Source organism: Octopus sinensis, linkage group LG1 (assembly GCF_006345805.1).
Source record: "Octopus sinensis linkage group LG1, ASM634580v1, whole genome shotgun sequence".
Classification (NCBI taxonomy): Eukaryota; Metazoa; Mollusca; class Cephalopoda; order Octopoda; family Octopodidae; genus Octopus; species Octopus sinensis.
The window spans coordinates 76565159-76578588 of record NC_042997.1 but is presented as its reverse complement, the minus strand read 5'-3'; the positions used below and the strand labels follow the sequence as shown (position 1 = coordinate 76578588).

Genomic DNA, 13430 nt, shown 5'->3' with positions numbered 1-13430 from the left:
TTTTTCCCCTGGCATGTGACAGAAGCTGTTTTCTACACATTTTCAGGGTTTATTATTCCTGAGCATTTGCCACACACAAAAACTATCTTCCCAGTAAGCCTTCCATTGATATTGCTGCACCTCTTATGTGTCCATAGCTTACACCAGATACATCTTATGGAGTTTCTACATATGCCTTTTCTACATGTCGAGCAGGGCCAACTACCTGAAGGGATTTGTGGTTTGCCTGCCTTCCTACTTATTAGGACTTTGGTTTTAGCTAGATTGACTCTAAGGCCCTTTGATTCTAGACCTTGCTTTCACACTTGAAACTAGTTCTGATAGTGACTCAGCTATTAGAATAATAGAGTAGCTCCCAGGGGCATCCTGTCTTGAATTCCTCTGTTGGACCCCTACCCCTACCCAGAATTCTTCACTATACTTGTTGTCAACCTTCACCTTACTGACAGCATCCCTGTACATGGCTTGCACGGCTCTCATTAACCATTCATCTATCCCTAGTTTCCTCATTGACCACCAGATAAGGGATCAGGGAACTCTGTCAAAGGCTTTCTCCATGTCAACAAAAGCCAAGTACAGAGGTTTATCTTTGTCTAGGTATTTCTCCTGCAGCTGTCTTACCAGTGGTGCTTTTCCCTGGCACAAACCCAAACTGCATCTTGTCTAAATTAATTCTCTCCCTAATTAGTTAGGCTATGACTCTCTCCGTGACTTTAATTACCTGATCCAACAACTTGATACCTCTGAAATTATTTGTATGATAACAGTAATTATTACTGCAATAAGGTGTCTATTCTGGCCAGAAACATCATGTAAGACAGAAAAAATGTAATGTTCTTGAATTACAAGTAGTGTTTTATGAATACAGTGTTCTACTACGACAGGGTTTAATATAATGCTCAGCTAGCATAAGCATGAAGAAAATTCAATGTGAAGGTGTAAAACTGGTTTTCACAAAAGGATATGTCATGATTATTATTAACACTGCCATCATCATTTTTACATTTACATTTTCATGCATACACAGACTGGGCTAGTCATCCACAGCATAATAACTCACCATTCATTGCAGCACTTTGTCAAGTTTATAAAGTTTAACTGCTTCAGAACACTTTTCACAACTTCTTCAGTCTTCTTCTTTCACAGGTTCTTTCCACTTGAACTGCTTGGCAGTTCTTTACCCAACTGTCATCCTCCATACATAACACATATCTGGACTGATATAGTCTTCTCTCTAGCAAACTACATCTGATTCCTCTTAGACTCAGTTTTTCTCTTAGATCGTTTCTGCTGTCGTTCATGCACACTAACATCACACAACCTGCAGAGTACACTTGCTGAATTTCTTTCTAGTTCACCACATTTAGACCCATGTTTTACCACTATACAACAGTGTACTTAGTATATGAACATAATGCAATCTACTCTTCACTTGCAGAGAAATTCTTTTGTTGCCAACAGAGATAATAATTCCTTGAGCATTTTTTTACACCATTCTTACTTTGGTTACTCTACTTTTGAAACACCCACCTCCACTGATAATTGAGTCATAGAGGCATCAGAAACTATCAATGGAACTTTCCAGATGTTAAAAACAATTCATTTCATAGATACTTACACTGGTTACAATTACTGTGCATTTGCTGCATACAAAGTATTTCTCAGTCAGCTTGCTTTTTAACCCATCTCATCATTCAAGTAATCATAGTTTTCATTTGATACACTGTTCAGAGTCCTTTCCGGCTCCTTCTTTGTGTATTGAGTTATACTACCTCCCTAAAGTCTGCTCCTTCTTTGTTTATTGACTTTGACTACCTCCCTAAAGGCAGCAGAGTCTGGTCTTCTTTCCAGCTAACTAAACTTTGCTAAGTTTACTTTAAGATCTCTTCAATCTAGACTTTGCCTCCATATTTAGAATTTCTTCTCTAATTCTTTGACAGATTCAGCTATGAGAATTACATTATCGGCAAACAAGTGATCTTAAAGAAATTGTTTTCAACTCCTCTACCCTGGCCTGGAAAACTAAAATATATAAGAGATTAAAAAAACAAGCTCTTCAGACACTTGCTGATGCACTAAATTCATTACTTATTTCTGTCACCTTGCTAACAGCACTTCTCTATACATACATGCATATACATGTGCATAGTTCTTTCCAGGCTTCATTCGTTATAATTAATTTCATGCACAGAAACTTCTTGAAAAATACATTATGAATTTCTCGCTAAGTCCTGTAGTAACAAGAAATATGTAATAGCAAACATAGGCAGCTTCAGATAGTGGTCATTTCCTAACAAACTATGGTAATATAGAGACTTGGCAACACCTTGAGTAACTAAGTAGCCTTTCAGCAGGATAATACCACTCACCTATTAACCAGGAAGGACCTAGAAAAAGCGGTCAACACAAATCTCGGCTAGTTCTGAAATTGACCAGCAACTCCACTGTTCTGTACTGTTAACATTCAAGGAATTTACAACTTTCCAAAAAGTGGTCATACTCAGATGTATGTTGTATATACCGGAGTTGTATATACTGGTATACAGGATGTTGGGACTAAATTTGATGGGTGTTTTGGTCTCTTTTTATCTTTATCAAGAAACAGCTTGATGTATTGCTGAACAGTCAATGGCATTGGAGAGCATAAAAATTAACGCTGTAGTTGAGACAAAGTCAGCTGACATGGAGGACAGGAAACCATCTGAATATTGGAAAAGAGTTACTTGTATTGTGAGGATTTGACATAGGTGTCATCATGATAGCTGCTCAATGCTCAGTGAACACAGTAAAGGCTGTAAGATGTGACATGGACAGCTGCAGTGGAGACTACAGAGCCATGTTCAGCAGGAAAGGATACAGCAGGCATTCTAACTGCATCTGCATGCCAGAATATATATATCCACATCTTTGAACATAGCTTTAGGCTCAATGCAGGTAGCTACATGAAGCTGCTGGAGACTGGTTAATCTCTGGCTGGGGAGGGTTGCAACTGGAAGACCATATGCATGCCAGCAGAATCTAACCCCTTGCCATTTCTCCAGAAAGAGCCAGTAGTGGTTACCAAAGAATTTCTACAACTGCACCAGCTTCAATTTCTGCCCTCCTAGTTCTCATGATTGTAATCTAGTGGATTACTGTTGTGTGGGGCTTGCTTGAGAAAGCACAAATTGTTCTACTTGCAACACCAGGCCAAGATCAAGGTGTTTGAAGACCTTCCCAGGTAAACAGTCAGGAACACATGTGACAGGTTCTGGAGCAATACTGAGGTCATGGTGGAAGCTGAGGGCAGCAACTTTGAGTAAAGTGTTATCTTCTAGCTATAACCTGGATATTTTTTGAATTTTTAAAAAATACTTTTATTTTTGGATGGAATACTGTGTTTTCTTTTCCTTTTATGTAAGCTGTCAAATTTAGCCTGGACACCCTATGCCGTCATCAGCATTGGCAGAAGCAGTGGAATCATCATCATATAACATCCCTTTTTTCATGCTGGCATGAACTGAATGGTTTGATAAGAACAGAGGGTTCCACTGAGTTTTATGTCTGCCTTGGCATGGTTTCTACAGTTGGATGCTCTTCTTAATGCCAACCACTTAAAGTATACTGGGTGATCTTGGCATGACATTAACGCCATTGAGGCTGCCAAGTACCCACATAATAAAACCCCTCAAGTTAGAGGGCTACAGACTAGAGAAAGAAATTAAAGAAGGAGAGAAGCAGATCGCTTGCTGAAGAGGTGAATATATGGCTTACCCACCTGGAAAGTGAGAAAGAAAAAGAGAGAGAGAAAGAAAGAGATATGAGATCCAGGTACAACATGAATATGAGGCAGAATAGGAAGTGCACTGAGTGAAAATAGTGTGATTGATGATTAGAGATAGGGAATAAGTTTGATGCACAAGATATAAGTTCAGTATAGCAGGAAGTAAAAAAAATAGATGAGTTGTGGGAGAAGGCTTGACAGAACCTCAATTCTGCTGAGATGGATGGATTCTCTCAAGGACAGTATAAGACCATTACTTTAGGTCTCCTGTCATCTCCTCTGAGTGGCTCAACATCTTGAAGTCAGTCTTCATTACTTTGTCTCAAATCTTCCTAGGTTTTCCTCTTCCATCTGTTTTGTTCAAGTTTAACAATCAGCACTTTTTTATACATCTGTCTTCACCCATCTACATCACATGACCATACCAACGCAATTTTTTCTCCTGAACACAACATCTGATGCCTCTTATGCCCAGTTTTCCTTTAAGCATATCTATACATTATTGTACAAGCACATAGATATTGCACACTCATATTGCATACATGTTTCATTTCTTTTAAGTCTTTACATGTTTTCTGCATTAATGGCCTCAGTTTTACAGCCATGTAGCAGTGACACAAGCATCATACAATCTGCCTTTCTGCCAATCTGTATACACATACACAGATAGAGAGAGAGACAAAGAGAAAGAGAGATATAGTGACACACTTGGGGTTGATATATGAAATCTACATAAATATACATACATGCATATACACATGTAAATATATATAGATATATAGAAAAACAAAAACTGAAAATATTCAGATGAACACTCATGTATAAGCATATAAATATTCATATATCTACAGAACAAATTTACAGGGAGTACAAAAAATACAGAAAACAAGAGAGGGCATGATATTTCAGGTCCAACAGCTGTTTCTGGGGTCACACAATTACATAATAGTTTAATTGTTAATATGTGGAATGTGTTGTCAGACCAGGAATAACATGCCCTCTCTCCTTTGTTTTCTATATTTTTGTACTCCATGTAAATTTGTTCTGTAAATTTATATATATCTATATGCTTAAACACAAGCATTCATTTGAATATTTTCAGTTATTGTTTCTCTCTCTATGTATATCCCTATATATATTTACATGTGTATATGTATGTACATATATTTTATATATCAAGCCCAAGTGTGTTTATTTGCATCACTATCTCCATATCATCTCACCTGGATTCCTTTTATAACCACTCTTTACCCCATGGACTTAGTTCTTGATAAAGACGTTGGAGTATAAGTTTAAATCGTGTGAGCACTATCATATGTTTTCTATATTGAACACCTCTGGATCTCACCTGTTGACTATATATATATATATAATTATATAAAATTTTATAATTAATAACTAATTATAACACAGGGTACACGAAGTACCAGCTTACTAGAAATAAGAGTTACAATACTCAAACAAGCCACCAAACTCAATGAAAAATCATAACAGACCAACAGAAATCAAGCAAATGAGCAAAGAAAAATTTAACATATTAACTCAGCTATATATATATATATATATATAGAGAGAGAGAGAGAGACAGATAGACACACACACACAGACTATTCTTTATAACCTACTTAACATGGATATAGTTCAAAATGCCATATTCCTCTTAAGAAAGCATGTCATGTAGATATTTAGTGCTTAAAAGCACTAGTAGCAGACAATAAATTTCCAGCACCATCAGTGGAATTGCTAGATCACATGATTTCTATATGTTTGCATGTCATTAGCAGCAGGTATCTCCAATCACTGCATGCTAGCCAAACTTGATCCATATTGCTATATAGAAAAATAGGGCCTAATAAGACACTGAGTTACTGGTGTCACAAACAGTTAGCAAGCTGAAAAAAAAATTATTAGTGATGGAAGCAGTATCAATACCAAACAGCAATTTTTATATCCTACTTAACCAACAGGAAGTATGTAATTACAAATCTGCACATAGGCAGCTTCAGATATTGATTGTTCCTTTAACAATTTATGACAATGGCAGCTCATTGAGAGATTACTCTTTACTCTCTCTTTTACTCTTTTACTTGTTTCAGTCATTTGACTGTGGCCATGCTGGAGCACCGTCTTTAATCGAGCAACTTGACCCCGGCACTTATTCTTTGTAAGCCCAGTACTTATTCTATCGGTCTCTTTTGCGGAACCGCTAAGTGACGGAGACATAAACACACCAGCATCGGTTGTCAAGCAATGCTAGGGGGACAAACACAGACACACAAACACACACACATATATATATATATATATATATATATATATATATATATATATACATACGTACGACAGGCTTCTTTCAGTTTCCATCTACCAAATCCACTCACAATGCTTTGGTCGGCCCGAGGCTATAGTAGAAGACACTTGCCTAAGGTGCCACATAGTGGGGACTGAACCAGGAACCATGTGGTTGGTAAACAAGCTACTTACCACACAGCCACTCCTGCGCCTATATTAAGTAATCTTTTTCAGAGTATTATGGTATTGTTAAAACATATCCTCATTAAGAAGGATATAAAGATTGTTATTCAGTATTAATTACTTCCATTGCTAATAACTATTGTGTGTGTGTGTATAAATATATATATGCATATATGAAAATATATTTTTAAAAATGTGTTTCTGTGCATATGTTGCTATTTCTTTATACATGTAGATTTGTATACATTTATAGATGTGTATACACAAATACATATATGTGTATACTAGTATGTGTGTATATAATCAATGCAGCATACTGAATTTGTAATTACTAGATATTTTTACAACTTCACAAATAAATGAAATACCAACATATAACTTTCCAAATTTGCAAATCATTGAAATAAATGCAAGTTTGGAAAAACAAATGGAAAATGAAAAGAAACATGTCCTCTTCCAAAACTGAAAAAAAAAAAGAAAAACATTTCTTTCAAATGGAAAATATTTACCATTCTCTCATCTGATGCCTGCAGAATGTTCCATTGCAATTTGTCAACGTCAAATGTATATAATTCTTTTGAAGGATGAAACTTGTAATATTTTGTAAAAAGCATTCCTCCATAAATGTAAATTGTAGCAACAGCAAGGTGATATACTGCACTGTGTCCATAAATGCCTAAGATGTTCAGAGAAAATAAGAAATAGATAAAATTTTTTTAAAAATTAAAATACATTTAAAATTTACAGTAATAATTTGTAATAAATTTATTACAATATTAACATTTATATTCATTCTTAACATGTTCTGGCAGATTCAAACTTGACTATCTGATAACTGCAGTTATTTGCCATCAGAGGACATCTGCTTTAAATGTGTTCTAATAACACACCTGATTAATCTGTGGAAGAGGACTTTGAGCCCCCACATTGTGCATCTCTTCAGTTGAATAATACAGTTCTATATTTAAGAAATGAAGAATTATGTAGATTATTAACATTATTTACATTTGACGGATATTTGTCCTTATCTTGTTTGTTGTTAATACGTTTCGGCTGATATACCCTCCAGCCTTCATCAGGTGTCTTGGGGAAATTTCGAACTTTGGTTCTCGTTCCTAAGGTATTTTTTTGATGTTATTATTATTATTATTATTATTATTATTCAGGTCGCTGCCTGGAATCGAACTCGGAATCTTGGAGTTAGGAGCCTGTGCTCTCAACCACTATGACATATCCTCGTGGGCAATTATGAAGTGAATTTTAGGGCTTATAAGTCTAATATTCTCCTATCCTTCCTTAATACCGGTTCCCATATGCTGTTCATATCTGCACTCAGTCTGCTTAGGAGGTTGTTAAGTCCTAGCATATGTGCTGCTTCTTTTAGTTTTCATATTTTCCAGGTGTTCTCTGTCTATTATTTTAACTTCATCCCACTAGGGGAGGTGGTCTCCATTTTTCCATACATGTTCAGCTATACACAATTTATCAATATCCACTACCCTTATTTTGGGGGGGCAGTTTGTTTCACCTTTGTATAACCTACCACAGCTGCATGGGTTGGAGTACACGCAGTCTTTGGTCATAGTCTCTTCTATTGGTGGTTTTACTTGAAGGAAATATTTGCGAAGTGTTGTATTACATTTGAATACTGTCCTGATGTCATATGCATGTACTCCATCCCACGCTGCTGTGGTAGGTTATACAAAGGCAAAATATGCCGACCCCTCAAAATAAGGGTCGAGGAACATTGCGAAGCTGTGACACGGGAAGACATTGATAAATCAGGTATAGCTGGTCAGACAGAGAACAGCACTGGAAAATACGGAAACTAAAAGAAGCAGCACATTGCTAGGACACAACAACCTCCTAAGCAGACCGAATGCAGATATGAACAGCATATGGGAACCAGTATTAAGGAAGGATAGGAGAATATTAGATTTATAAGCCCTAAAATTCACTCCATAATTGCCCACAGGCATATGATGTAGTGGTTAAGAGCATGGGCTACTAACCCCAAGATTCCAAGTTCGATTCTAGGAACAACAGCAACAACAACAACATAGAAAAATACCTTAGGAATGAGAACCAAGATTCAAAATTTCCCCAAGACACCTGAGAAAGCTGGAGGGTATATCAGGTGAAACGTGTTAACAACAAACAAGATGAGGACAAATATCCATCAATTGTAAATAATGTAAATAATGTCTTCAGTTGAAATTATTTCAAACTAATGAATCTCACAAGAACATGAACTCTTGCTTATAGGAATCAGCAAACAAACTATTAACTAATTTGTGCTGATGTCTGCCAAATGGGTAATAATTCATGGGATGTAGGCAGAACAGAGAGAATCCAAACAATAACATATCTATTCAGTCTTAATATGTTCTAACCAAATCAAACGCACAAGGACAAAACACCGCAGGATCTTGAAGTCCCCTTATGTCAGTAAATTAAATGTGTAATGAACACATTACTTTACACATATTGCTTTGTAGGTGAAGAAGAAGCAGAGAGTTGTTTAGTTTCCAGCTAAGTTTAATTTCTGAGTTCATTTTGTCACATGGCATGTGACAATCACTGCTCAACTAGTTGTTTACATTCAATCCTTTCAGCCTGTATATAATAATAATAAGGCATCCAGAATGCCTTCCTATTATCATATCATTTTCATTAATATTACTGCGATACCTTATTATATTATTTCCCTTAATATCAAATGCCTTTTCTGTTGAATCTTTTTTAGCTTTCATCAGCCTGATAATCAAAACATTTATCATGTTATATTAGCAATCAAAGTCAGTAATGAACAACAACAACAGCAACAGCAACAGCAGCAGCAGCTGCTGCTGCTGCTACTACTACTACTACTGCTGCTGAATTTTAAAAGGACTGACGTAACTCTTCACAAAGGTAATCAGGCAAAATGAAGAGCATGATGCAATTGTAATAGATATTTTTATTGGTTGAACAATATTTCGACAGGAAGCCTGTCTTGGTCAAATACAAAATAAAGAGTGATAAAAATTCAAAATTACAGAAATTCAGATCTAAAATATGAACAAGACCAAACAGCATCCATATGTTGATAGAATGACATCATCAGTCTTTAAGTTTCAATTTTATAACTGGTGAAGAGAAAAAGACAGGAAAAACAAAAGAAAAAAGGAAAGCAAAAAAGAAAAGGAAAAAAAGAAGAATATTTAATAAAACAGTTTTGAATAAATTTGATGAAATTCTTCTGTCATTTTATTCATTTCTCTCCATGCATTTTGAAAATTGAAAGTGTAGCAGATTCAGAACATTTTCTGAGAATATGCACTTTCAAGTCTTTTTCAAAAGTGCAGCTGTTTGAAGCAAAATGTTCAGCAAATTCTATCAAACTACCGTTATTGTGCCTGATGTCATATATGTGTCCATTAAATCTTTTGTTTAATTGTTCTGTTGTACAACCAACTTAAATCAAGTTGTGTTTCATGCATTTTTCCATGTACACCAAATGGGAATCTCCACCTTCTTTATAAATGATAACATTTGTTATGACTCCTGATGGAATTCACTTGACTCATGTGGTTGCACAATGAACAGGGCTTACCTCTCTTGTGGCTGCTTTTCAAGATACAATGTGCAGAAATAGAGGTCAATAATGCACTTATATTTTTATTCTGTCTAAAGGCTATAATAGGTGGGTGAGGAAATATCTGTTTGAAACAAGGATATTTTTCTGCAGCATGCTGATAACTTTCATGCAACACTTTTGAAATGCCAGCAAAATTTCGGTACCAGTTAATTGCTAAAGGAATTCTGTCATCTATTGTGTTTGCGAAAATTATGTGTGAAGGTTTGACTTTCTTTGCTAATCTTCGCTATCTCATTTGCTATTTCCTTCAATCATGATTCACTGTAACTGCGTTTGACATAATGGTGTAAAAAAAAGCATTTGGATGTTTCCAGTAATCCCCTATGTCAGTACAAATCTGTTTAATCTTCAAAACTTAGAATTTCAAATTTGATCAAATTATATGATGTGGATGATTGGAGTGGCGGTGGAGGTAAATGTGGGATAATGTGGGCTTGCAAAATAACTCTGTCCCTATTCTGCTTCCAGAAAACAACTTCTTTTGTGTCCAAAGATTCAATTCTAGTTTTTGAAAAAATAGACATAAATTTTATGTTGAGTTAAAGCCATAGTTTTTAGCATAACAGTCACCGAAATGCAAGAAGTTCATTAAACTATCCTGTGATCCTTCCCAGACAAAGAAGACATCATCAGTGAACTGTAATCAGAGTATTGGTTCAAAACCATGTCAGGATTTGAATGTCTTCAGTAACTGTGTCTTGAATTTTGTTGTGAAGACATTAGCGAAATTAACTGCCATGGGGATATCCATGGTGAAACCTCCACATCTGGTGGTAAAAGTTTTGTCCAATCTTCATTGTGTTACTATGTAACACAAGCCTCAAAACCTACAGACAAAATTTGATGGAACACTTTTGTTGATCGTTTTTCAAAGGTATTCATGCATGCTTCTACCCCTTCATCATGATCAATATTGGGATATAAGAAAGAAACATTCATGGTTACCAAAAAACAGTTTTCGACATGGCTTCTGTGCTTAAAAAAGTTGTTGATTTTAGACACAAAATCAAAAGTATCCTGAATATAGGAACTTGATCATTTTGCGACAGTGAATCAAGCCATCAAGCCATTCTGAAATCTTGGCTGTACAGCATTCACATCCACTGCAAATTGGGCACATTAGAGGAAATCTTTAAAACATTTTGTGTATTTTAGGGAGACCATAAAATACAGGTGTTCTTCTTTCTGACTGTAAAATCGTTATAGCAAAAATCAGAGCTGGCTATAATTTCTACAGAATATCTGTAGAAATAACCTTAACAAAATAATGTAAAAAGCACTGCTAACACAGAAGATCATGGCATAGACTTACAAAAACATTTAATATACTTTATAGTATATCATGGTTGCAGTCATTAGTCTTTCATCTGTTATATTAACTCATAAAAATAAAATTAAGATGTATACCATGGAGTGTGAATTTATTACAGACACCCTTATTTATTTTGATAGAATTGCATATCAAATAGATAACTACAAACAACTTTATACAGGACTAAGTTTAGCAAATCTTCAAGCCACCAAAGATAATATTTTTTATTTCATAGAAGATACAACTTCCAATGACAAAGCACATCCCACCAGACATTGACAAGTGGACTTGTGTAAAGGACCGCTTCGTGTGCTATCGCACACACCCAAAACTTTTAGTCTCGACATCAATGGTCGGGCAGAGGCAGTATCAGTAGACAGACTTAAAAAGGCATATTTTGAGGTTTACACACCCTTCGATGACACTCCGGCCACGCCCACCCACTTTTGATCCCTTACAACCACCTACACATCCACCTGCACATGCACCTTTGACCACACCATCACCTAACACTAACAAAACTTACCAAAACTATTTATATCTGACAATCTCTTTTGTGTTTCCTGTGACAGACAATTGCTTTCTTGTGTTACTGAACAATTCCAATTCACTGCCATTGAACATTTTGTCAAATTTTGTGCATGCCGATTTATATTTCTTGCAATTATTTTTCTTTTTGACTTGTCATATTTTGTACCATATTTTGTTGTTTGTGATCGATTACCATCTTTGCTCCTTCCTTGTGCCTGCTCTATTTATCCTCTATTTTCACACTGGTGTTCTCAGGAGGGAGCCAAAGAAGCCAACACCATTGGTGTTCTCAGGAGGCACAAAGAAGCCAACACCATTTTGAAACAGCAAGATCTTACCTGCAACCACTGCCATATGCAAGACAAAAATGAGATCTTGCCTGCAACCATTATTTAAGGAAAAAACAAGATTTTCCCTCTCATTCTTCTCACGCTGACACTGAGCAAGACTTCGAAGCCAGGAGCTCACAGCGGACTTTTGTCTCACTGTGATACCACATGCATTGTCTCCAGAGGTTATTGAACCTCGCATGTATAGGAGAGAAAGCTAACTATGCACTACTGTAAAGATGGTTACTGAAAGCAAATCCCTTGTATGAAGCACCTGGGCATAAACGGTTATTGAATTTACTCTGCCTGAGAACTTCATTCTTAATATTTCCAGCTCCTTGATTCAACAGCATAATTATAATGGAAGAAGATACCCCAAAAGTATAATAAAAACCTTCCTTCCATTATAGGCTAATTAGGCAAGATTTCAACCATTTCACTGACCATTCAAATTGTGATGTTTCTTTTTGGATGCTCTCCAAGAAAATGTACAGCATTTAAATATTTTTAAAAATTCATAGTGATGTAATTGATATTTATTGCAAGAACATCAACATAAAAATGAACAAAAGACACAAGTATTTTCATTTAGGTGTTTCCAAATGACAAAAAAAGAAAAGGAAAATAGAAAAGTGGTTGAGATACATTGCTTCATGCAGAGAAATTAGAAGGCAATATGAAGTAAAGAAGATGAAAATCAGCAACATAGTTGTGGAGAAATGAGAATTAAGTGCCAGTTTTGTGGTGCATTAAACATTTAACCAGAATGTTCTGATGATGGGAAATTTAACAACTGTTGTCACAAGGGCAAAGTTTGTTACTGTATCAGCTAGATCCCTCTGAATATTTATAGGAGTGAATGAGCAACTCAGAACATATACATTCTCAAAAATTCAAGGACACTCCTTAGATCTCATTTTTCCTTGAGCGCTAAGAGTACCATCTGAGCATGATTGTTGCCAGAGCAACAAACTGGCTTCCATGCCGATGGCACGTAAAAAGCACCATTTGAGCGTGATCATTACTTGCATCACCTTACTGGCACTTGTGCTGGAGGCATCTGAAAAAACATTCCAGTGAGGTTGTTGCCAGTGCTGCTGGACTGGCTCCTGTGCAGGTGGCACATAAAAAGCACCATTTGAGCATGGCTGTTGCCAGTACCATTTGATTGGCCCTCATGCTGGTGGCATGTAAAAGCACCCATTACACTCTCGGAGTGGTTGGCATTAGGAAGGGCATCCAGTTGTAGAAACTCTGCCAGATCAGATTGGAGCCTGGTGCAGCCATCTGGTTCACCAAACCTCAGTCAAATCATCCAACCCATGCTAACATGGAAAATAGACGTTAAACGATGATGATGATGATCCATGGGTGCAGAGA

At 36.2% G+C, this 13430-nt stretch overlaps 1 protein-coding gene across 1 annotated transcript in view; it reads right to left on the bottom strand.

Moving 5' to 3' along the window:
- Nucleotides 1-13430, bottom strand: part of LOC115213990 (multiple epidermal growth factor-like domains protein 8) — a 189787-nt gene that overhangs the window by 149588 nt on the left and 26769 nt on the right. The window contains exon 7 of the mRNA XM_036502001.1: nucleotides 6748-6914. Coding sequence (XP_036357894.1) covers nucleotides 6748-6914 — 167 coding nt within the window. The remainder of the gene's footprint in view (nucleotides 1-6747; nucleotides 6915-13430) is intronic.